This window comes from Pseudochaenichthys georgianus, chromosome 19 (assembly GCF_902827115.2).
Source record: "Pseudochaenichthys georgianus chromosome 19, fPseGeo1.2, whole genome shotgun sequence".
In the NCBI taxonomy this organism is placed as follows: Eukaryota; Metazoa; Chordata; class Actinopteri; order Perciformes; family Channichthyidae; genus Pseudochaenichthys; species Pseudochaenichthys georgianus.
Window position 1 is genome coordinate 24,861,435 of NC_047521.1, and position 25,353 is coordinate 24,886,787.

A 25,353-nucleotide genomic window follows, 5' to 3' on the forward strand; every position below is an offset into this window, starting at 1 on the left:
TATAACAAATGTGATAATGGAAAAAGCAAATAGCTTTTTGTTGAGGGAGCCTTTGCGATGCTAACATCCGGGTCGGCCTTCAAAAATATCTCTGCAACGCTTTATTAAGACGAACATCCCAGCTCTAATCTGGGTGTCATCTAAGTCTATCAGAGTCTAAGGACCAGGAGAATGCTGAATAGCGCTAAGTGTCTGGATATGAAGCTTGTCCTTTCAGCAGCTAAATCAAAGACACCCTTCAGTAAAATGTGAGGCTTTTCAAAGCAGTTTGGGCGTCAGTGTGAGATTCCTGCTGATTCCAGTGATTTGGGGGGAAAGCAGAAGGATGGGAAGTGGAGAGGCCCTGGGAGTGACTGTTAGCAGAATGACAGCGGCCATTGTTGTGTCTGTGGGATGGACTCGGACACTTCTGCATATCTGAAGCTGCTGGAGGAGTGTGAAGATTTTTGCACGAGAAACAACAAGCTGAACCAAAGTGACCCAGAGAGGAGGACATGTCTGTAATGTACCAGTGAAACATGCATTAATAATCAGAGGTGGAAGAAGTACTCAGGTCTGTTACTTAAGTAGAAATAAGAGATATTAATTCATTCACTCATTTGGAGCTAATTTTAAAAGATTTGTACGGTCATTTTCAGGTTCAAATTTGTATTCAGTGCCTCAACTGCAGTGCTTCTCAAAGTGTGGTCCGTGAGCGCCCCCTAGTGGTCCGTGAGTATATTGGTAACATTTCACATTTGAAAAAAAAAAAAATACATTTAAGTTTTCCGCACTCTCGCGGGAATATCTCCGCAATGGAGTGAGCTTAAGTTTCATTTTCAATTGCATGAGATAGCCCAGCGCAACACCTTCGTCACACATATTGCCACCTGTTTGTACCATTTTCAGGCGATTTGTAATCTGTTCTAGAAAAACGATGGGTTTTTGGATATTTGTGGAGTTAGGTGGTCCGCGAGTGTTTTTTTTTATTGGTTAAGTGGTCCTTGGTATGAACAAGTTTGATCACACTGATCTACTGTGACATGTCTCCATGCTTTAATGTTCAAAAAGCTTTTCTCCTACTGCCTGTGCTGCAGCACCTCTTTTCACCCTCTGTCTGAAACCAGAGCCCAGTCTGCTCCGATTGGTTTGCTGGCCGGCTCTGTTGTGATTGGTCAACCGCTTAGAGATGTCCCGCCCCTTAGCCTAACACGTACAATGTGTTGGAGCGCTAGCCAATAGAAGCTCGAGTGTTTCAAAGTGATGTCAATATGTTACAGAAGTAAACAAAGGAGCCCAATTGGGAGGGGATTTTAGACCATACACTAAAACCTACATTATATAACACACTAGAGGAATTGGAAAACCCCAAAAAGCAGAATGGGGGCTCTTTAAGTTGAACAACTGAGCTCTTCTTCCACCACTGACTGAAGTTTAGTTGAGTGTATTTGTTTATAGTGTCGTGGACAGTCCCCATTGATCAACTGTCACCAAAAACAGTAAATGGGGCAGCTTTAGCCAACATGCGTTCTCCACAGTGTTTCGCTGTTACCTGAGCTCCTCCGTGTGCTGCGCTAGGAGCTGCTGCGCGGCGGCGAGGGCAGCGAGGCTCTGAGCGAGGCTCTGCTGGGTGTCGGGCCACGGACCCCCTGATGGAGCCGGGGGCGAGGGCTCGGCTGAGGGGGGGGCCTCCACAGGGGGTAAAGGGGGCTGGAAGGCAGGTGAGGTGTGCTGCTTTCTACCTAAGGTGTTACTGCCTCTACGCAGGGTGTGGTCCGAGTACTTGTTAGGAGTGCTACACGAGGGGGGGGGGGGGGGGAGACAGTGAAGGAGAAACAAAAAACACCAAAGCTTTGATCAAAAAGAGGAGAGAATCACCAAAACCCCAGAGATTTTAAAAACAGTGTTAAGGATTAAAAGGATTCAATTAAATCTACCCCAAAGTCTACAGGAAGGGATCAGAAAAAGCCCCTGGATTAATGGCAACATTTCTAAAGCAATTAATCGGAGGAATAGATTAATGTTGCAGGCTTTGGAAACGAGAAGGTTTCAAGGTCAGAAAACTCCAGATGAATTACTTTTCTTTGCGCGTCGAGTCGTTCTCTGGTCCCACCATGCTGCCCGGCCTCTTCCTCTCGATGGTGCTACAGTCATAGTCCAGGTGGTTGTTGTGGTTGGATGCAGGGGTGGGCATCGCAAACATGCCGGACACATTGAACTCCACGTCTGTAAGAAAACAGAGGAGTAGTTCAGACTACATGACAACTGGACAGGAAGTGAGGTCAGGATTTTGACAGATGCTCATGATCTGCTTTAATTAAGGCGTACGTATCAAACACCCTCTGCATGTTTATCACAGAGAATACAAATCAGAATACCTTTATTAGTCCCACAGAGGGGACATTTACATTGTTGCAGCAGAAAAGAGCCACAGACAGCTTAATGTTACCTCAGAAGTACTTACACAAAAAAGTATAATAAAAAAAAGTTACACAATTTACAAAATACACATCCTGTAACAGCAGCAATTGCAGCAGTGATTTTGATTTCTGCTGACTCTTCCTTTCTTACCGCGCAGTTCCTATTAATTGTGTTCATTTCTCAGAAATGTCCAATTTAGCAAAACAACAGTGTATTTTTATGATCAAATAGTTTACACAAGAGACGAGCATGACCATAAGAATAGACACGCTACATCAGGCCATCTACGGGCACCTAAACCCAGGACACATCTTCTGACATCTTCCGTGACTTATAGAGCTATAATGGAACTCATTGCCAAACTACCTTGCTGACAGAGCCCAGAGCCTCTTTCAAGAAGACATTGAAGGGCCATCTACTGATGACCATGTACCCTTGTGAGCTGTGAACCCTAATTTAATTAAGCTAGGGATCCTAAATAACTCCCTGGAGTCAAATAGTCTGATTACCTACAAAGATAAAACAGGACCTACCCTCAGGAAAGAACCAGTCAGCGTGCTGGATGATCGGCTCGATGATGGCCACCACGTGCACAGAGGTCGCTGCAGCCATCTCAGCCAGACTCCTACACACACGCGAACACGCACGCACGCACGCACGCACACACACACACACACACGCACGAACACACACACACACACACACACACACACACACACACAAATAATGCTGCTATGGACAGTCTTGCACTAATGTACATTTTTCACAGATTTTGAAGTGACTGTTATTTTGTATATATTGATTGTCATGCTTTTGTTTATGTCTTTAATGTGTGCATATTTATAAATGTGTCTGTTATATATTATTTTTATATATATATATTTGTATTTTGTATTTTTCGGGATTGTGGGAAACGGTATTTCGATCTCTCTGTCTGTACACACAAACTGAAAGATTGACACTAAAGTTGACTTTGACTTAAATAACTGGTCATCCTCTCCACCAACATGTACTACAATCATGCCTCTTGAGATGATGATGATGATGATGATGATGAAGAATACATGTTCCTTGTTTTACACAGTAACTGAAGTGTTCCCGCTCTCACCCCTCAGTTTTGGCCCACATCAGATTGGGTCCCAGGACGATGGCGAGGTTGCTCGGAGACATTTTGTTCACATCGCTGTCCTGGGCCAGTTTGGCTAGAAACTTCACCAGATACCTGAAGGAAAACGTGGAGGTAATCAACACAGGTTTCAACAATAACCAGGTTCTAAAATGTATCACACATATCACCTGAATGGCCAGAATATAAGCAAAATAAAATGTGACTTGAGTGCTTGTTTGAATCCACTGAGGATATGCAATTATTAGGATTCGTTTCAGCACGATAAGCAGAAAGTGTTTTTTACATGGTGAAAAGAAACTAAGAAATCTAGATAGAAATATAAAATATCTGTTTAACACCTGGGCGTCATGTATTATTGTGAGTGTGGTTACATCAGAAACTTTGATTCTGCTGCTCATTAAGTCATTTCCATGGACGTTAAAGTCACATACATTTGTATTCACTCAATCTGCTTGCATTGAACTTCTAACAACTATTGCTCCTCAACAAGCATTTACCTTTTGGCTTTAAAGATGTTATCATAATTCGCTTCAGGTTTTCTTCATGCAAAAGTTGAAAATGCATTAAATCCAGTGCATGGACTACAACAGATTAAACCTAGGAGACAAAGATGATGGTAACAACGCTTGAAAGTACTCACTTCAGGTTGTTCTTGTTGTTCTTTGGGAGATTATCACACACAACCCAGAGAGCCTGGAGCCTCTTGTCCGGGTCTGACACGCTGCAGAGAGAGACATGTGAACGCAGAGCTCGTTATAAGTCGAGTCGAGAGAAAGCTGGATCCAGCATTCTATTGCATCCATATTGCTGGACAGAAATACAACAATGGTTCATTTTATCCCCAGTGTTTCGGTGTTATTGTCACCTGCATGCCTGGATCCATTCATCGTACAGCTGGAACGTCATCAGAGGCTCAGGGAGTTCCCTCAGGTAGGACTTCAGTGCTCCTGAAACCACGCAGACAGAACTATTGAGCCACTTTTCCACACAAAATGGGGGAATATTTCATTATATCAAACTGATTAGTGAAATTATAACCATTTAATAAAACATCATGGAAGCCTTGAGAGGCAATCAAATCTGCGCATCCGTTTTCTTTGTCCCTTTTTTGTAAATATGACTAAATAATTTACGTTTTCTTCCAAGTCGGAAGATTAGTACCGACCTGTTTTCGTGGAATGGAAAGAGCTACCGTATAATTTTCTAAATCCAACCCAATCCACTTTATTTATATAGCACATATTAAAAACAGAGGGTTTACCGAAGTGCTTCACAGCCACATAACATTATAATAAAATATAATATTACAATAATAGATAAAAGGCACACATAAGAATAGATAAAAGGCACTATGGGCTATGGACAGACAAATAAAAGCATAAAAATCGATAAAACAGCTCAAACTGACTCGAAAGCGAGGGAGGTGGGTCTTCAAACGGGACTTAAAAGTTTTAAACATTTAAACATTTTAATTTGCAGGTTTGAGACAGTGGCTTGTAGACCGTGTCAATACATTTCAACTGCTCTACTGTGAGTAAAACAATCTCATTAAAATTGTACATTTAAATGAATTGGTCCGAGCAACCAAGAAAAATAATTGATAAAAAAAATGACTAGTTTGGGACGTACCAGCGACAGCATGGGGGTCAGAGTAGAACTCCTCCAGTTGTGAAGTGGAACAGTCCAGCGCTGCCTTTAGCTTCTTTAGCTTCGACGCTCCGGCTGCGATCCTGAATAGACCCTGCCACACAAACACAAACACACACACACAAACACACACAGATAAATAAACCACACTACACTGCCAGCAAACAACAGAGTTGACACAGGCCGGCATTCACTGAGCACACGAGACCCCGTGCTTTTCACTGTAACTTACACACTCCCTTTCCTCACACTCAATTACACAGACTCTGTATAAAGTCCCCTGCCAGCTGCACATAATGAAACCTTAAAGCAGGCGAACAAACACGCACCCACCACTCTGTACTCTGACACACAAACAAAAGCAGTCTTCACACCATAATGACACCGAGAGGAATGAATGGCTCCACAAATAATGTGCTGTACAGTTACCACTTACACTCTCTCAGGCTCTTTTCTGTACACACACGTACACACACGTACACACACACACACACGAGTCGGATTTATGGTCAGGAGACAAGTATTGTTTTCTATATTTGTATCAGGGTGGGACATCTCAAACTTGTCATAAATCGTCTCTGGTGACACTTTCTTTGGAGTTTCCCTTGTTTACAGTTCGCCTGTCCGCCCATCTCCCAGATGTGCATGTGAACAAACAAGTTGGAAGCTTGGTTTCAATTAAGTCAATGACCAGCGGAGCCGCTAATGGCAGCCACGGCTCCATGTGACTTTTAATGACCTACGCCAGCACCTCTTTGACTTTCATGGTGAGGCGAGGAACACAAAAGGAGCTACTGTCAGTTAAAGCAAACAAATACGGATTCTTCATTTTAAAAGACTGTGGCTTTAAGATGTGTGTCCTCGCTGTTATTTAAAGAAGGTTTTCCCTTTCCTTCAGTGTTCTATAGGTTTGAGTGCATGTAAATGGTCTCCAATGGCTTAAATCCCTGGGTTCTGTGTGCAAAATACGGCCCCCTTTAATTCTGATTAATCAGAATTTTATGTAATTCATGGTAAAAATGTGCGCTACAATTTTGGGGGGATTACTTTGCATAATATCTTAAGTTTTCCCATGAATGATAGTGAGCTTTATCAAGTTAACGTTGACAGCTGTTAACTTATTCTGTATATTTTATATTGTGTACCCTATAGATGTTCTATATACATATGTTTTACTGTTGATATGTATGTATGTATACACATCATTTAATTTTAAGCATGTGATCTCTCCACGTCTTTTTTATTTTATATATAATTTATTTGTGACATTATTAAACACAGGAAGCATACATACATACATACATAGACCCTCACATGATCAGGGTATATGCAGGAATCCTGAAGTCAGATGTAAAACCTTTTAAAACCTTTTTTAAGACCCTCTCCATACATTTTAAGACCTCATCGCCACTTGGAGTTCTAACTGGTTACCTTGGCGACACACTTTACCTCACATTGACTATATACAGTATTGATTGTCCTTCCTCCTTATCTTCCAACCATTTGGACGCAGACTTGCATTTCCCCATAACGATGTTGTTTAACAACCGGCGTAAACGGAGCTTCGCGCTATCAAGCAGTGAGCGCGCGACGTCCTGTTCAGATGACGTCTAACCCAACGGGATGCCATCAATAAACTACACAGAATCACACTACACACCTACGCCATGACTACATTCAGGCAGACTGTAGAACACAACCTCTCTGGACCATTTATATACTTATTGAAAACAAGCTACAAAATGTAATACCTTGGGAAATGCCGTTTAATACTTTTTAATAGCCTTCATTTTCACTAAATTGATTTATCAACTTTTAAAGACACCCTGAATAAAGGCAGTTAAAGAGACCATTCTACCAGGGTCAACAATAATAAAAAAAAAAACATCTCTCCGGGTCTTCACCCCCTCACCTCCTCCTTCATGCCGGTCTCCAGCAGCATCATGACGCAGGCCTCCAGCGGCAGAGCGATCTCTCGTCCGCTCCTCTTCAGGTGTTCGTCCAGCATCGTGCCGAACGCTGGCTTCTCCGTCCACGAGTCTGAAGGCAGAAAGAGAGACGAATGGTGAAATAAGACGCGGTGATAGTTAGAAGATTAATGCTGTTGTGGAATATGTGCAGGGTTGGGCAGTAACGTATACATGTAACGTAACAAACACAAATAATGATATACTCGATTATATTTTGAAAATGTTTTGATGACTTCTTCAAAATATGGCAATTTTATAATAATGAAACTTTCCATGATAAGAAATACACCTGTAGTTTGTTAGTGTATTTGAAGCAAGCAACTGTAGATACACAAAATGCATTTCCTTAAATTAAAAATCCTTTAAGGAGTTTGGAAAGAATAAACAATACATTTGGAGATCTTGTTTCTTTTAAGCTACCTCTATTTATTAGTGTAAGGTGCAATATCTCCAATGTTGGATCTTGAAGATTAGACCACTTTTATATATTTGTTTTGGTTATAAAAAGGGACAGTTATTAGTTTGCGCTTTGGGAATGGAGAATAATTCCCATGTAATGTGTATCTAGTAACTGAATAATTTCAAAGTAATTTAACCTGTCCCTGGTCATTTTATAAGATCTGTCTTTTACTCTGGTATTCATTAAAGAAATATAAACATATTTATATTTCGGCCCTGCTCCAGGCCTCTTGCTGATCTGAATGGCAGATTTTTGGTTCAACAGTCCTCTCTCCCCCAGCAGGGAGCCGTCAAATAATAACCACAGGAGTGACTGTTGAATCGTCTGTGTGTGTGTCTGTGTTGTTAGAAATTAAAATCAATGTTGATATGGCATAATTTGAATTAAATACACTGTATTTAATTTAAAATCAGTTTTATTCTGAAAAACCCGGAAGTTCACACTAACTATTAACTTAACACTTTTATTCTGAAAATTATTCATTTCCGGTTAGCATTAGCATGTGGCGAAATGCTACGTTGTCAAACCGTGATTTGAAGGTGAAATGGCATGATGTTGTACCCTTAACACACAGGGTTTAACACTCATTTATTGACGCTGAAATCACGTTCATCAGGGAATGTTTAAATAACCACAGACACCAGAATGATGAAATGTAGCAACAGAAAAAGGCAGGAATTGCTTTGGACCCGCCCCTCGACGACGTCGGCCAATAGGAGGAGACCTCGGATGACCACAGGAAGAGGAAGCGAAGAATCGATCTCTTCTACCCCACGAATGTATAAGTTTCCACCCCCTGCATGGGCTGACCGGACGCATGGGGCGAGAGCATGGGCGAGAACCGTCACTCGCACATTTCATTTGTCTATCGCCGCATCTTTTGTGTAATTAATGCTGTTAAATTGTATAGGCTTCCCTTGACTCTTTTCAGTATGTCCTGCTCTCAGGGTTCTAGAATTGCTGTGTGTGTGTGTGTGTGTGTGTGTGTGTGTGTGTGTGTGTGTGTGTGTGTGTGGTGTGTGTGTGTGTGTGGTGTGGTGAGAGAGAGAGAGAGAGAGAGAGAGAGAGAGAGAGAGAGAGAGAGAGAGAGAGAGAGAGAGAGAGAGAGAGAGAGAGAGAGAGAGAGAGAGAGAGAGAGAGAGAGAGAGAGAGAGCTAATAAGTTAGTGAACAGGGAGGGGGGTGTGTGTTGCTGTTAGCAAAACCCAGGTGGGTGTGAAGTGAGAAGTAGGAAGGGTGTGTGTGTGTGGTTCGTGAGTCATCGCCACATGCTGGGAGACCAGGCTCGTCTGGTTTAGACCACATGTGTTTAACACTGAAAAAAAACAAGCTCCCTTCAATGAGACACATGTAACATTGGCACAAGAAACTCTAGGAAATCTGCGAGGAGAGATGAGGTTTTAAAAATGGAAAATGTGATTCTTTTTGGAGGGCAGAGGAGCGCTGAAAACAAAAGGCTATTCTTTACGATCTGGGCCTCAGTTGTAGAGTTTGACAGTTACCGCAACCGGGTAAGCTTCTGGGGGAAAACAGAGTAGAGTGATGTGATTGAAATGGACAGTAGCTTTGAGGAGGAGTGAATAAGAAAAGTGTTTCTCCTCCAAGCAGCTACTTGTCTCACCTCCTTCACAGGGAAATGCGTTGAAAGAGACCAACACCACTCAGGAAGCACAGAAACACATCGGCGGTCCCTCGGTGAAAGGGGCATTCTTCAGAGTGTCTTTCTGTCTGCAGTGTTTGTGTTGAGCAGCTGTGAGTGCATAAGGCCATGTTTGCATGTATCTCACCTTGCTGATCCTGGATGGTTGGCAGCACGCTCTCCAGCACAGTGAGAGACTTTCTGTGGTAATCAGCTTGAGCTTCTAAGAGCTACAGAAACCAAACCACAGAGAGACAAAGATTAGGGTCGATTAAGACCAAGCAGTGACTTGCTGATGACACGCTGTACTCACTGTTATGAAGTAGCGGGCATTGTCCCCTTCTTTGGAGAAGAAACTGTACATGTCTGCAGCGAGTTGATCCTGGTGGATACAAAACAGATTACAAAAGTTAGATCACTGATTCACGTAATATTAAAGAGGGCTTAACGTGTTTTTGACATAACTGTCTCCATCAAGGACACTTTAATGTGTGTTAAAAGAAGAGAACAGTGAAGAAAAGACATGGAAATAAATGTACCGAAACAAACAATATCTCTGTGTGATGTGTGAGCGCGTCGGCCAGGCGCAAAACCAAAGGACAGAAAGGAGCAGAAACGAAGTGGGAAAGATTGCTCTTTTAGGCGGTTTCCTTCCTGTAGTGTTTTATAGGTTTTTTTGGCATGTAAATGGTCTGCACTCTAAAATCCCTGTGTTCCCTCAGAGGGAGTTACTGCAGGGCCCCTAAAGTGGGGGGAATAGGGACTAGTTCAGATGTTTTGGTTTTGGATCCAATACATTTCCATATTCACTGTATTACCTAAGGAGATGCCGGTCGCCCCCGAAAAACCAAGATGTGTCCGAGCCTGTTTTTCAGGTCTCGGGCTCGAAAATGACATTCCCAGAACAATCGACTATATCTTCACTTCTAAAAACGGGTAAATTAATAATCAGAATGTGACTTCCTCGCAGACAGGAGTTGTTTACTTGTTTACCGCTTTGTTGAGGCTTCATTTGTTATTGTGTGGTTCTGCTGCTGTTAAATATCATTAATGTATCAAAGATCTTCCATCTCCACAGCGCCATCCATCAGATGAACGTGTGCAGACGTCAGCGGTCGCTAAGCTTCTGTCCGTTATCGAACTGACTCATAAACCCTCCGGCTAATGCTGGCAGGACTCTGAGAGAGCGGGGGGGAAACACACGGCTCCAACCTTCCTGGATAGAAAACCTGACGCATCACGCAGCCGCTGGACACTCAGACTCACTAGTGATTCAGCACACACACACACACACACACACACACACACACACACACTGCATTTTCAGTGTGTGCGTCGGCAAACTGGGTCAGAGGTCCCGAGGGTCTTGGGAAGTCCAGAGTCATCTATATTCAACTGTTAATCTCTGCAAACCTCACATTGCTTTGGAGCAAATATCTGGTTTTATAAACATATGTTTTTTAATATTTCTTGTTTTTATATATTGAAGTACAATGTGTGTACAATTCACCTTCTCTAAATAAAAAAAAATATTTAAATGTTATTCTAAAAAAGAGCTACCGTCATAACATCCATTTCTCCCGGGGATACATCCAGTATTTCTGATTGTGACAACATGCTGGTTACCTTGCAGAGCTCCACTTTGTTCATGGCCTCGTCCATCTCCTCTTTGAGGAGATCAGCCTTGGCCGTCAGTGCGTGAGTGTTTGTTCCTGAGATTATTGACTTGGTTGCCTGCAACCATCTAGAGTTTGGAAAAACAAGGAACCATCGGACATGGAGTTAGAATACCTGAAGCCGTTTACTGTCATATTTAAAAAAACAAAATGTTCATAAAGCGTGACAAACCGTGCTCTGGCAGAATCGTAGTCCAGCACCAGTTTGGCCAGCTGTTTCCTCTGCTTCAGGATGTTGGGAATGTCCACCTATACAATCATACAACACACAGACACGTTGAATGAGCCTGAGGAGTATTAATGGCAGAGACATCCGTTTTGATTCTTCTTCCAGGATGACTGTTCGAAGATTTTCTTCTGATTTGGAAATACCTACAATTATTTCTAAAAGGTTGACTGAAACTTTTGAAAAATGTACTCCTACTATATAGTGAAATAAATAAAACAATAAATAAGTAAATTAATAATTTGGCAATATAAAGAGAAAGGAAAAATGAAAGAAAAATACTGAAATATTAAGACATACGTTTTTTTTTACATTTAAAAATTCTTCTTTTATTTCTGTATATTTAAACTATTTTATTTGTATAACCTTTCATTGATAAATAATTTAATTTACTTCTATTGTATTCCCTTTATTTATAATACATGCCTCCAGTCCAAATCTCAGTAGTCAATTCCTGCACACATGAATCCTTCTTTACCATCTCGCACGGACAACAGGAAGGAGATGCAACGCTGAGTTTCTCACGCAGTGTGAATGCGGTGGGAGTTTGGGGAAGTTGTACAAGAAACAACCGAAAATGCAAGTTTATGGGAACAGAGATACACAAGTCTGATAGCTAACAGTTACTCATATTTGGAAAACCCCCAATCATTAGTGACGAAGGGTAAAGTTCCTTAATTTATCTCGTGCTAACAGATCTGGAATCAGTTTTGTTTTGACCACAACACGCCAATGTGTGTGACTGGGCAGTGTCCTCCAAGAGGAAATGAATACAAATGATGTTTAAATGTTAAATATTACACAAATAGTGAGGGTGTGACTGCACTTAAATACACAAACCAAGAGCTATGACAGAGTGTTAAATATGTAACTTGTGTTTAGTGGCTGTTATGCGCAGAAGGAGTTTGTATTTGACCTCTGCGAGCTGGCTTAGAGGATCCAGGACGTCCTTCTCGATCTGCAGCTCGTGGAGCATCAGCTCTGACGCCAGGCGATTCTCCGCCTCGCCGCACACTTCCATCATCTTCCTGTCAACACACACGTCAGCACACACACACACAGCAGGGTGTTAGAGTCACAACGGCGTCATATTCAGGCCTCGTTAGCATTTTAGCACTGTTGTTAGGAGCGGGTGTGACACATGTGATAAATATAACACAGAAGGATGAAAATCTGTCCGGGCTCTTCCGCCGCTCCAAATCAATACGTGAAAACTAAACCAGGTTATATCATTTCCATCTGCCTATAGCCTGAGGACGCAGAGTGGCCTACTGACAGGTCTCTCACGGTCATTCATCGGGTTTCGGGTCAGTTATTGCAGGAATCTGACTCCCAAGCCTTGAATCACAAAGAAGGTGGCATCATAGTGGACTCGCTGCTGTGTGAGTGACGGCTCTGTCCAGGTCTGTGATCAGTTTATGATGAATGACAATACGTGATTATCTTCACAGAGCATTTGGTTATTTTTGACGGTTACGGCTAAAGCAGCTAATCCAGTTGGGAGAGCAATCATTCCCTTTAGCCAATCAAACTTGTCTCACCATGTCTCACCATGTCTCACCATGTCTCACCATGTCTCACCATAGTAGCGCGACACACCTAAACTACGTCCGGGTCGACTTACAGCTGTCATATTATTTGCCGTTAATATTAATAAAATTAATTATTAATCCAGGCTCCTTTGTAAGTACTTACAGGTTGACACAAACTTCATTCAAGCCACTATTCAAACTACTGGCAGTGCAGTCACATGTCCTTTTATTTTACTTTTGAAAAAACATATATATATATATATATATATATACTGTAACTGTTGCTCTGAACTATTTTTGTATTTAGAAGATTTGTCTTGTTTCTTTTACTGACTACTGACATGTAGTTTCACTGTTCTGGGAGTAATTGTATCATTATACATTTATATTTCTCTTTATTATATGTATTCCAAACAAGTGGCTTTTAGGTTTAATATATCTACTGTATATGTTAAAAGTATTCTACCTCAACAAATCACAATGAATATTGTTGTGCTGATATGTACATTTGATAGGCGTATGGGTCATCTATAAGTCACACTTTAAACAATGTGAGGCTTTTGTTGGGAGGACATTTTAGTAACTTGACCTCTTTGCATTTTAACTTGATACCCCTGGCCTACGCCGAAGTCCACACCAATGCATAAAGTTTACCAGCCGACCATCTGACGCATTTTCTCTTCCGCATTTCTCCCATAGAAATGTATAGATAGCTTTATAGATTTGGATTCACTTTCTAGATCCTCAGCTTCAACCTATTTCTCGGTCACGATGACACATCTAAATAAGGGAACTAAAGAAAAGTCCCTTTAAGAGAAAACTGGGTGGATTTCTTGCCCTGGGTGCATGGCTTCATATTTCATACTCTCCAGGGTGCATCTGCTCCGTTAGCAACAGTTGCTAAGAGGGAGCAATTGGTTAACCAGCCTGTCACTCATTCCCAAACTCACCCTATCAAGGAGTCCTCTCCCAACTGGTTTCCTCCTTCCACCATGGCCTGGGATAGTGCAGTGAGAGGAAGCTTTTTCTGTGAGAAAGAGGCAATAATTAGACTTGTACAGTACGTAAAACAAAGCATAAGCACTAAAAGAACCCATTTCTATACAGTAGCTTCAGCATTTGATGTTGAAACCAATGGAAATGCATCAAGGACTTTCCATTGAGCAGTAAAGGAAGAGGAAGAGATGTTAAATGGGACTTGAAATGCAAACTAGGGAAGTGAGACATCTATCAAGCGACAACACCGGCGCTCGCTCAACGGCGACATGGTTTACATCTGTGCAAAACATGTTCAACATCCTGTTTTTAAACCAGAGGATCCCAGAGGCTGAAAAGTGTCATGCATAAAGAGCAAAGATGACAGATGTCTGAATGGGAAACGGAGCGAGCGGTGCTGAGAACCAGCCAGGCGGAGGAAGTGATCTGTGTCGTTACCTGACCGTTTCCTGTATAGAGGCGTGGAACGGACTGTGGGGCGTATTTGGTTTGGGAGAAAACAAAAGAGAAATGATGGACTGTACGCCTACTGTGGACACTTCGAATAAAAACATCTTCAAAATTGTGTGAGGTAAAAAATGAAATTACACATCCTGGTTCTTTATTAAAAACTGGAGATTTAACACATGTTTTATTATAACAAGCCAGACGTCTTACATGTCTCTTTTCTGCCTCTGCTCCGATGTGTCCCTGTAGACACGACACCATCCTCTTGTGTGTGTTGTGCGACACGACGCGCACCAACTCCATCCGCCGTTCAATCTGTGGGCACAGGAAAGGATACGCAAGGATAAATATTACGCAAATACCTTCTGCAAGTATGTCCGATTCTATTTTATGCCATCCCAGAGCAAGAAGCAGCAGCATTTGGTTAAAAGTTCAGCAATTTGAACAAGATATGAGATCAAATTGAATAAAAGTCATCAAACAATATTACAGGATTATCATTAAATAACTCCACAAACATATTTGCCTCACTCTTTTTGTAATGGTGTTACCTTTATCAAAGCCTGACTATACTATATTGATTCCTTCCTGTTTTGGAGAGGGGTAATCTCTTGAATATTGCTATGATAATACTTGCGATATATAAAACAGATATTAGTCAGGCCTGCCTTTCCGGTGATTTCCCTAAACTGCTAAAGATAAAACAAATTGACCGTTAAATCAATTCAAAAGAAATAATTTCCAAAAAAAATGTATTGAATAAATTGAACACTAACCTGAATGAAAAAGGCCTCAATCAATAGAAGAACAAGTTACATTTCAAAGTGACATTTTTCTACCGATACCCTCTTTCAACTAACGTAAAAAAAGAGTGTAATATCGCCTTGACTTTGCCTTAAAGTGCTTTGTGATGCTTTAGAAGAAAAATAAGCACACACACACACACGATTTTTAGCTGCCTGGAGGGAGACGTGGGGGTCAAAGTTCACGCATGATGGAAACAGCAGCTCGTCCCTGCAGGAATGTTATCTTTCAAACACATGACTCATCGGAAGTGTCTCTATAGCAACGGGCCCTGGGCTGTGACCGAGAGCGAGGGGGGGGGGGGCTTTTTAGGTTTTGCTGTTTTGTTTTTTTTAAAGGCCTTTTTGATTACACAGGCTTTCTCCTGTCTGCTGCACTAACTGCTCCACTCTGTGCTTTCAGATTTAAGATATAATACTGCCATTGATGGGAGTCACAGCTATTCTGGCCTAAAGACAAGAGGCCGACTGACGCTCTGCGGAACGACCATTCTCTGTCCTCGTCATGCCAGGTGCCCGACTGTCAGTGTCAACATTCGGCAGGCTGTCACCGCCCATGAATAGCTGATAGATGATTGCACGCTACTGTTCGAGTCTACTTGAAAGTCTGACGATGCAAAGAACTGGTTTGTGTTGGCAGCGCTTGTGAGATCGGAGCAGGTGTGTCATTGCGTGTTGTGAAACTAAAAAGCACAACAGAAAGTCTCGAATGGAAAAAACACGCTGGCACAAACAATGTTCCAAATATAAAACGGGAACACTGAGGTCCGGAGAGCGAAATGAGCAGAAATGCACAGGGAGGTTCAACCAAATACTAGACAATTGTGTTTCCAAAAACAGAATGCAGCGGGACCTCTGGAATTCCACAGCAGATACCGCTTCCCTTCCCCTCCCCTCCGTTCTCGCGCTCTTACGTCATTCCCGACCCATGCTGGCCCCTGGCATTCCTAAAACAGCTGGGTCAAATACAAACGTGTCAAAAACATACGCATACACACTTTAATAAGCTTGGGAAGAACAGTTGGTACCTGGCACAGAAAAAGCAGGGGATTCCCCTTTTCTGTGAACCAAGAGGAACAACATTCCCATGTGGGAGAACTGGAAATGTTTTGGTTACAAGGCACCGGGAGTACTCCTTTTCCTTTCATTGTATCCAAATGGACACAAGAAATTAAATAAAGCGGAGGAGTGGGAGAAGCTGAGGCCAAGACGTCCACAGCACCGCAGGCAGCAGGGTGTGATTTTCCTCCCGCTTTGTGATGAGGTTAACGCTTGGTCTATCCCATGATGAGTCACAGAGGGAATCCCAATACTGAGCGGGACAGACAGGGAGGGTGTCTGCCTGTGTGCCGGTGTTTGTTTATTGGTTCCTAAGAGAGGATGTTAACATGTCTGGACAAGTACAAAATGAACTAAAAAAAGCCTACGTGACGCATTAAGGGTGGGATGATGCAGTGCTCAAAACACAGAATACTCTTTGTTTGCATTCGGGATTTGTGACAGCAGTGTTAAAGGGAAAATGTTATTTTTGAACATGGAGCTTATTCAACGTTTTGGAGTAAAAGTGACTAATGCCATTTTTTAAATTGGTCCAGTACTGAGCTGGAGAGCTGCAGCGGCTAAATGAGCTGCAATAACATCATTTGGGGGAATTGCAAAGCATTACTCTGCCTCTCCATAAGTCTGTTTTGCCTGTCTTTTCACCCTCTGTCTTAAACCAGAGCCCGGTCTGCTCTGATTGGCCAGCTTACCTGCTCTGTTATGATTGCTCAACCGCTTAGAGATGTCCCGCCCCTTAACCTATCACGTAAAATGTGTTGGAGCGCTAGCCAATAGAAGCACGAGTGTTACAAAGTGATGTCATTATGTTACTGAAGTAAACAAAGGAGTCCAATGGAGGGAACACAGGGAATTTACCATTTGCAGACCATTTACAAAAACCTATGTAACACACTAGAGCAGGGGTTCCCAACCCCCGGTCCGCGGCCCGGCATAGCTGTGAGTTTATCGTAATATTTTCAGAATTATAAATATATAAAAATATCTGATCATAATATTTTTTTTTAAAGTGTTTAATGTTCGCACCTATACCAGTCATATTATTTCATCCAGTAGCCTAGTTAATCTTTCACCAGAAAACCGTTGAAAATGGCTTTTATGATGTTCCGAGGGATTCGGCGGCTCAGCCTGGTCTCAGCCTCTCGTGCGCACGAGAAAGTTACCGGTGCGCCAAGTAGGAAGAGGAGCGCACAGGAGACAACCGTTTAATTGCAGACTGTTATGTTTATGTGGGGAAATGCATTGCATACATTATTTGAGATATATTTCAAACTCAGACTTCATTTTAAGGACATGTCGGCCAGGGGTGTAGAGCTATATGTTTATTTTATTATCTTTTCTTTTTAATGACTGATTTTAAATGCCATTTTCTTAATGTCTTTCGTTTTTTGTAAAGCACTTTGAATTGCCTTGTGTTGAAAGGTGCTATATAAATAAACTTGCCTTGCTTTGCCTTGCCTTGCCTTGCCTTGCCTTGCCTTGCTTTGCCTTGCTTTGCCTTGCCTTTGTTTAAGCACCGGATTGGCAAAACAGGAGAGTAAACCAGTCTGCCTTGATCTATGAATTAATGTCCGGGACTCTCACGGTATCTGCTGCCACAGCTGTTTTATAGAAGGAAAACCTCCTTCACTTCATGAAATGGCTGCAGCATCAGGAGGCATCGGGACGTGTAACTCCGCCTCTGAGTGCAGCACCAGCGCGCCGAGAGCTGTGCCTTTTTACGCACCGCCTTCGCTGTGTTTACCTTCATCAGAACAGCGAGTGACTGCAGGCTGCTACGTGATAACCACACACACCTCTACACACACCTCTACACACATCTCTACACACATCAAACTTCCCGATTACTCCCCCTTTTATTACTTTTATGAAGGAGATGTCCGGTCACCAAGGCGCATGGTGTGTGTGTGTGTGTGTGTGTGTGTGTGTGTGTGTGTGTGTGTGTGTGTGTGTGTGTGTGTGTGTGTGTGTGTGTGTGTGTGTGTGTGTGTGTGTGCGCGCTCTTCTCTGCTCAGTTCAGCTCTGTGTTTGTCCGACACCGGCATTTGTTTTCAAATGACCATGAACAGTAATTTACACACATCTGGCTAACTCCATAAGTAGCCTATATGCAGGTGTTCCCAAAATAAATTAGTTTAATCTTAATCTCGATGAAGTGCTAAATGCTGTCGGACGTGCACAACCGGTCCGCGATTTTTTTATGTATCTGCCGGTCCTTGGCACAATAAAGGTTGGGAACCCCTGCACTAGAGGAAATGGAAAACACCAAAAACCATAAATGGGACTCTTTAATGAATAGAAAATACAGTCCTGACATAGAAACATGGGAAAATAGGGTTCAGATTAAAAAATGCCAACGTTTTCAATTAACAGCAGCTCTCTGCCACCTTATAAAAGGTTACACCCAACTACCAGGGTGCGCAAGCAGGCTCCTTGGTATGTCTGCTGCATTTCTTTGGTATCTCCCCCCCCCACCCTTGTGGATCAGTGGCAATGTCGACGATGAAGGAACGGACAGCTGGCACAAGAATGCTGGGTGGCTCTTTGGCAGCCAGGAAGACCAAATACTAAAGAAGTCTTGAAATACAGGGGCTGAGAATCAAATATAAGATAAAAAATGGGATCAAATGGAAGATCAAAGTTGATGGTAAAGATGCATTCTCACTTTCATTTCAGAACAAGACTTTGCAGAAGAACACGATTTAAAGGAATACGACATGGGGGAAATCCTGGTTTGTTGTTGAGTAAAGTAAAAGAAGAAGTGGGAAAAGAAGGGGGAGTCTGAGCGAAACTAAAGACACCAAAGTTAAACTAAAAGTCTAAAATAGCTTGCATATAAAACACTGCAGCAAAGCAGCCATCTCAGAATGTACTCCCCTTTTCTCTAACGGACAGCAAGTGAGGAAACAGTGCCGACAACGGCTGATTTCAGACAGAGGCAGAACAATTGTGTCTTTGAGGAACAGAGAAAGTCAATTGTCAGTCATAATGCAACGTCCTCTCTCTGGTGAAAAGCCCCCCGAGCGGTTAGTCATCACTGTCCTCTTGTCTACTTCCATTTCATCCACTCATGACAGATCTATGTATAACTCTGATGTTCTAGCTGCCACTCAAATACATGCTGTGAACACCTGAGAGAGGATGATGTTAAAAGCTCTGTTTGTTTATGCACAGACTACAATAGAGGGTGTGGGGATGACTCACGAGGATAAAAGGGCTTCAGACGTCGTGGCTGTTCTCAGACGAGTTTGTTTTAACATCCACGAAACCCTTCATCTCAAACACAATAGACGATATTCATCCCAGGAATGTCTTTGCTGAGCGGTCAATATTTTTCCCCACCTGCCGTCTCAGAGGCTGGAGATTTCCCCCCCGAGGAAAACCCTGTACCGGCAGCTTTCACACGCAGGCATAAAGCTATATAACACTAATAACGGAGGGTCTATTTGCATCCGGACGAGAACAAAAAGTCCCACTGCAGCTATTTGGCCATTTACGACCTACCGAAACTGACTGTATTCAAGGTGGAACGTCACTTTGTACATCTTTGGTGGGATACACGGAGAAAATAAACACAAATAATAGTCTTAACAACAACTATGACGTCTCACTGCTTGTGTTATTCAAATGAAATGGTCTAAAAGAACAATTGTTATGTGCTTAGCTAGTTTAGCCAAGTTGAATTTTACTTTTAGGGAAACTTTAACAGCGGATACTAGTAATGTTAGTTGCAAATGAATTATGATCGGTTTTGCCGTCCTATACACACCCGGGTGTAAATAGCCACATGTATTTACTTGCACTATTATCTGTTATATTTGTTCCATGTCCTATATATATGATGCACTGTTGGAGGAGCCTGTGACCTACGTTTTTCATTGCCATATCTACACTTTAGCTCATGTGCTAATGACAATAAAGCCTTGAAACATTGTCTACGGCAACCAGGGTCCAAATAGCATTGTTAGCTATAGTCACGCCGCGTCCAAATAGCATTGTTAGCTATAGTCACCCGGGTTCAAATAGCATTGTTAGCTATAGTCACGCGGGTCCAAATAGCATTGTTAGCTATAGTCACCCGGGTTCAAATAGCATTGTTAGCTTTAGTCACGCCGGGTCCAAATAGCATTGTTAGCTATAGTCACCCGGGTCCAAATAGCATCGTTAGCTATAGTCACCCGGGTTCAAATAGCATTGTTAGCTATAGTCACCCGGGTCCAAATAGCATTGTTAGCTATAGTCACGCCGCGTCCAAATAGCATTGTTAGCTATAGTCACCCGGGTCCAAATAGCATTGTTAGCTATAGTCACCCGGGTCCAAATAGCATTGTTAGCTATAGTCACCCGGGTCCAAATAGCATTGTTAGCTATAGTCACCCGGGTTCAAATAGCATTGTTAGCTATAGTCACCCGGGTTCAAATAGCATTGTTAGCTATAGTCACCCGGGTTCAAATAGCATTGTTAGCTTTAGTCACGCCGGGTCCAAATAGCATTGTTAGCTATAGTCACCCGGGTCCAAATAGCATTGTTAGCTATAGTCACCCGGGTCCAAATAGCATTGTTAGCTATAGTCACCCGGGTCCAAATAGCATTGTTAGCTATAGTCACGCCGCGTCCAAATAGCATTGTTAGCTATAGACACCCGGGTGCAAATAGCATTGTTAGCTATAGACACCCGGGTGCAAATAGCATTGTTAGCTATAGACACCCGGGTACAAATAGCATTGTTAGCTATAGACACCCGGGTACAAATAGCATTGTTAGCTATAGACACCCGGGTGCAAATAGCATTGTTAGCTATAGACACCCGGGTGCAAATAGCATTGTTAGCTATAGTCACCCGGGTTCAAATAGCATTGTTAGCTATAGTCACCCGGGTCCAAATAGCATTGTTAGCTATAGTCACCCGGGTTCAAATAGCATTGTTAGCTATAGTCACCCGGGTTCAAATAGCATTGTTAGCTATAGTCACCCGGGTTCAAATAGCATTATTAGCTATAGTCACGCGGGTCCAAATAGCATTGTTAGCTATAGTCACCCGGGTTCAAATAGCATTGTTAGCTATAGTCACCCGGGTCCAAATAGCATTGTTAGCTATAGTCACCCGGGTCCAAATAGCATTGTTAGCTATTAAATATTATCCACCAACTAATACATATATCTACAGCTTCACTAACATCTGTGCAGCTAGTTGAGACCTTATTGTTTCTGCAAAAGAGTTTATGAACCATGTATCAAAGTCTTAATTTCCACCAAGAGCTTCAACCACTGATTATGATGCTTCAACCACAGAAATTGATCTAATAATTGGTATCAGCTGCTGTTACGTTGGCATGAAAGCTTGCATACTTTGGGGTTTGTCCAACACATGGTCCATCTGCTCTTTAATCTTCAATCAGACTCTTCCTGTCCAAGAAATACAGCCAGGATGTTGCATGTTCTGAAGCATGTAATGCAGGGTTAACAAATACCTCTTTTTGTCCACAAACAAAAGGCTAGTGAATGTTCAAATTATAGCAGGCACGTAATAGATTACCACCGTTTTTTGACAAGTAAGTGAAGCAAATCTACTAGCCATACATATTAAACCATTAAATTGTGCTAATTTCTAGCCTTGATGTTTTCAGAAGATCTCAATGTTGTAATGTTTGTCGGCCTCTAAGCTGTCAATGTAGAAGTGAAGCAGAGTTTCCAGGTAAAGAAAAAACTCTTAAAGGTCACCAATTATATTGTTTTTCATCAATATATTACAGGTCTCAGATATATACAAACCATGTCTCTGAAGTGTTTGGCTCCAAACACCAAACAGATCATTGCAGCATTACCCATAATCCCTTCTGTTTCAGCCCCTTTTCGAAAGTGCTGATTCTCTGTCTGTTACTTTAGATAAAAATAAGGAGCCCCTCCCCACGCCCCTCTGAGAGAGATTTGGTTCAAAGGAACTCAATGGTGCTCTAGAGGAGATTCGGGTCATAAGGTGTGGTGGGGGGGTTACCTTGGATGGTGATTGGCTAATGGTTACTCAAGCCAAAAAATTGTTATGACATCACAAAGTGGCCAAAATCTGATCAGCTCATTTTCAGACAGGTTTTTATAGAAATGGATCAGGACAAAAAGAGAGAGAATATTTTTCCCTGAAGCTTTCAGAGTCTCTTTACACAGAGGGGACATATGTTGATGTAGAATAGACATGAAGAAGAGGGGACACATGCTGATGTAGAAGAGACATGAAGGAGAGGGGACACATGTTGATGTAGAAGAGACATGAAGAAGAGGGGACACATGTTGATGTAGAAGAGACATGAAGAAGAGGGGACACGTGTTGATGTAGAAGAGACATGGAGAAGAGGGGACACATGTTGATGTAGAAGAGACATGAAGAAGAGGGGACACATGTTGATGTAGAAGAGACATGGAGAAGAGGGGACACGTGTTGATGTTGATGTAGAAGAGACATGAAGAAGAGGGGACACATGTTGATAGAGAAGAGACATGAAGAAGAGGGGACACATGTTGATGGAGAAGAGACATGAAGAAGAGGGGACACATGTTGATGGAGAAGAGACATGGAGAAGAGGGGACACATGTTGATGAAGAAAATACGTGAATAAGTGGATTTTGCATAATAGGTGACCTTGAGAACAGAAACCAAAGTGTTGGGAATTGCCGTTTTGTTTTTTTAACCAGACTGATTTGCTTCAAAAGGGACAAACACAGGACTATGTAACAGCCGCCACTGTCGGACAGATGCAGCCATTCAGAGGATTAATGATTTACCTGCAGGAGGTCATCGCTGAGGACTTCTGTTTTCTCCGCTCTGTGGGTGAGAAAAGACAACAGAGATTAGCACGGACAGGCAAACCAGAGCAGATGCAGCTGTATTTCAACACACAGAAGAGTCACTGTGAAAATATTTGATAAATGAATGGTATCGCTCCTGAAAGACTGGTTTCCTGCTCAGCGTAATCACTCAAATAGTGTCTGGTGTTATTGACCTCGATAAACGTGGGAACGCTTCAATTGATTTGTTGCCAAAACTCAACAAGCAACATCATGAAGGCAAAACATGTCTCTTACTCTGCATGGTGCCTCAACAAGTCAGTGTGCAATATACACATGTTTTACTGTTATTACTGGCTGCTACGTCACTATTTGTACATGTTAATTTACTCTCTTATAATGCGTTACTTATTTTTTACCATGGATGTATTCTTATTTAGTTTTATCATAACTTGCCTCTTTATTCAAATTCTTATTACTTTATTGTTCATTAAATCCACATAACATGGAAATGTGTCTTTGGCAACTGCAAATAAAACGTCACACAGTTTACAAACATGGGCTAAAAGTCACAGACATTAAAGTCACAGTTTATTTATTGCATTTGGCTTTTAGCATTTGGCAGTAGCACTGAAACATATCTCCCCTACAGTACGAGAGGAATTAAGGGTGTCTGATTTATGATGAACCTCAAATTATATCTGATAATAAACATAACACTAACAATGTATATATACCTGCTTTATATATTGTTGCTGTACATTTGTATCACAACATGTATATTTTGTACTTTTGTAATCCTATTTTATTTCTATTTGAGATGTTTACATTTTGGATTGTTTATTTTTTGTCTTTTAATTTCCCTAATGTATAATGCCTTGTCTTTTTACGCTGCTGCAACGAAAACATTTCCCAAATTAGGATCAATAAAGTACTTCTTATCTTAATCTTATCTTAAATAATGTGTTGTTCTAAGTCACACAGAAGGCATGTTTCTGCTGCTCAACACGTTTTGGTGTCTTTAAGCCACGGCTAGCAGCTCCTGTGTGCACAGCAGCTCGGCCTGAGCCTATTAATAGTGAACCAATAGCTGGACTTGAGGAGGTCAGACAGATTAGATTCACTTAAAGGGAGAAGGCTGAGAAACACACGGTGAGCTCCTGCTGCTCATCAACACCTTCAAGGGAGGCGTGTGGCGCAGTGGCTTCATGCGCTGATCTTCGAATCAGACGATAGCAAGTTCGAGTCTCACTGCAGTCAGCATGTCGTTGTGTCCCTGGGCAAGACACTTCACTCCAAATTGCTCCTCTGGGGATTGCCCACAGTATTGAGTATGTAAGTCACTTGTTAGATGCCGTTATCCAAAGTAACATGTAATGTAACGTTCAACAGGCCTTCTGTACGCAACAGAGACTGGAGAGAGACAAGGTGGTTTTACTTGCAACTCAGCACAAAAAGCAATTAGGGTATCGTTATTGCAATATGGACTAGTCCAATATTCAAATTGCAAGCTTAAAATCTTTGGCAATAGGCTATATGTGTTAAAATATCATATGAAATGCAGTATTGTGGCTGCAAAGATATCCCACCCAATCAATGTTATTCTACAGACGTAACAAAACACATTTGGCAAATCACACAATAATCATAATACTTTTTTTTAAAGGATTGTATAGAAAAGCAATGTTTTAAAAATAGACTATTCTGATTTGCATTTGCCGGTATTGATATAATATGGATACATTCCTCAGCCCATTACTTAAAGTGGACCTATCATGCTATATTTGAAACATATATTGTAGGGCCATACCTATATAAAACATGTCTGTTAAGTTTTTGTTTTTAAATACCAAACAGATCATGCATTTTAGCCTCATGCCTCATTTAGCTCTATTCCAGCCCTGTCTTCACAAGGGCTGATTCTGTGGCAAATGAGCTACAGCTAAAAGCGCTTTCGCTGAATCCGTCATCTTCACTGTTTGGATATCATCACCACCTGTGCTGCTGCAGTGAAGCTGGGGTGGGCGGGGGTGAGTGAGGTGTGCAAATTCCCAGAATCCCAAATAATTCAACCAATGACAGGGATGCATTTTGAAAGAGAAGACGGACAATTGGAGGAAAATAATATCCTGCATTTTTAATGTCCGATAGTCCACCCTTAACACCTTCGTCTCGTCTCGTCTCGTCAACGAAAACTACATTTACATTTCGTCATAGTTTTCGTTATCAAGAATCTATTTTTAGCTCGTCATCGTCTCGTCTTAGTCATGTAAAAAAGGTCGTTGACGAACATTTTTCGTCATAGTTTTCGTTAACGAAATTAACACTGCCATGCTGTTACCATGCTGTTACCATGCCACGCAACCTCTCATTCCCCTGATAGGTGGAGAGTTGCCCATACTGTATATTCTGACATCAGAACAATTTCAAATCTGTATCAGTCTGGATCAGCTCCGTTGCAGCCTCGTTTTTAGAGATTTGGGTATGGAGGAAAAGAGAGGGTTGTGTTTTCTGACACTTGGTGAGTTCCCTGACACATTTTCATGTATAAAAGACGTACAAAAGTGCATTTTGCATGATAGGTCCCCT

General features: G+C 41.9%; 1 protein-coding gene across 4 annotated transcripts in view; it reads right to left on the bottom strand.

The window, feature by feature from the left end:
* Positions 1 to 25,353, bottom strand: part of arhgap17a (Rho GTPase activating protein 17a) — a 44,559-nt gene that overhangs the window by 7,948 nt on the left and 11,258 nt on the right. Inside the window, exons 2-18 of one of the 4 annotated variants that reach the window (XM_034107048.2) lie at positions 22,762 to 22,801; positions 14,332 to 14,436; positions 14,113 to 14,145; positions 13,629 to 13,705; positions 12,063 to 12,174; positions 11,093 to 11,169; positions 10,871 to 10,988; positions 9,558 to 9,626; positions 9,393 to 9,474; positions 7,089 to 7,216; positions 5,159 to 5,270; positions 4,395 to 4,476; positions 4,170 to 4,250; positions 3,509 to 3,622; positions 2,934 to 3,025; positions 2,058 to 2,205; positions 1,532 to 1,774 (exon numbers count right to left, since the gene is read on the bottom strand). In XM_034107048.2, coding sequence (XP_033962939.1) covers positions 1,532 to 1,774; positions 2,058 to 2,205; positions 2,934 to 3,025; positions 3,509 to 3,622; positions 4,170 to 4,250; positions 4,395 to 4,476; positions 5,159 to 5,270; positions 7,089 to 7,216; positions 9,393 to 9,474; positions 9,558 to 9,626; positions 10,871 to 10,988; positions 11,093 to 11,169; positions 12,063 to 12,174; positions 13,629 to 13,705; positions 14,113 to 14,145; positions 14,332 to 14,436; positions 22,762 to 22,801 — 1,713 coding nt within the window. The remainder of the gene's footprint in view (positions 1 to 1,531; positions 1,775 to 2,057; positions 2,206 to 2,933; positions 3,026 to 3,508; positions 3,623 to 4,169; positions 4,251 to 4,394; positions 4,477 to 5,158; positions 5,271 to 7,088; positions 7,217 to 9,392; positions 9,475 to 9,557; positions 9,627 to 10,870; positions 10,989 to 11,092; positions 11,170 to 12,062; positions 12,175 to 13,628; positions 13,706 to 14,112; positions 14,146 to 14,331; positions 14,437 to 22,761; positions 22,802 to 25,353) is intronic. The other 3 variants (XM_034107049.2, XM_034107050.2, XM_071206845.1) reach the window with 3 other exon arrangements.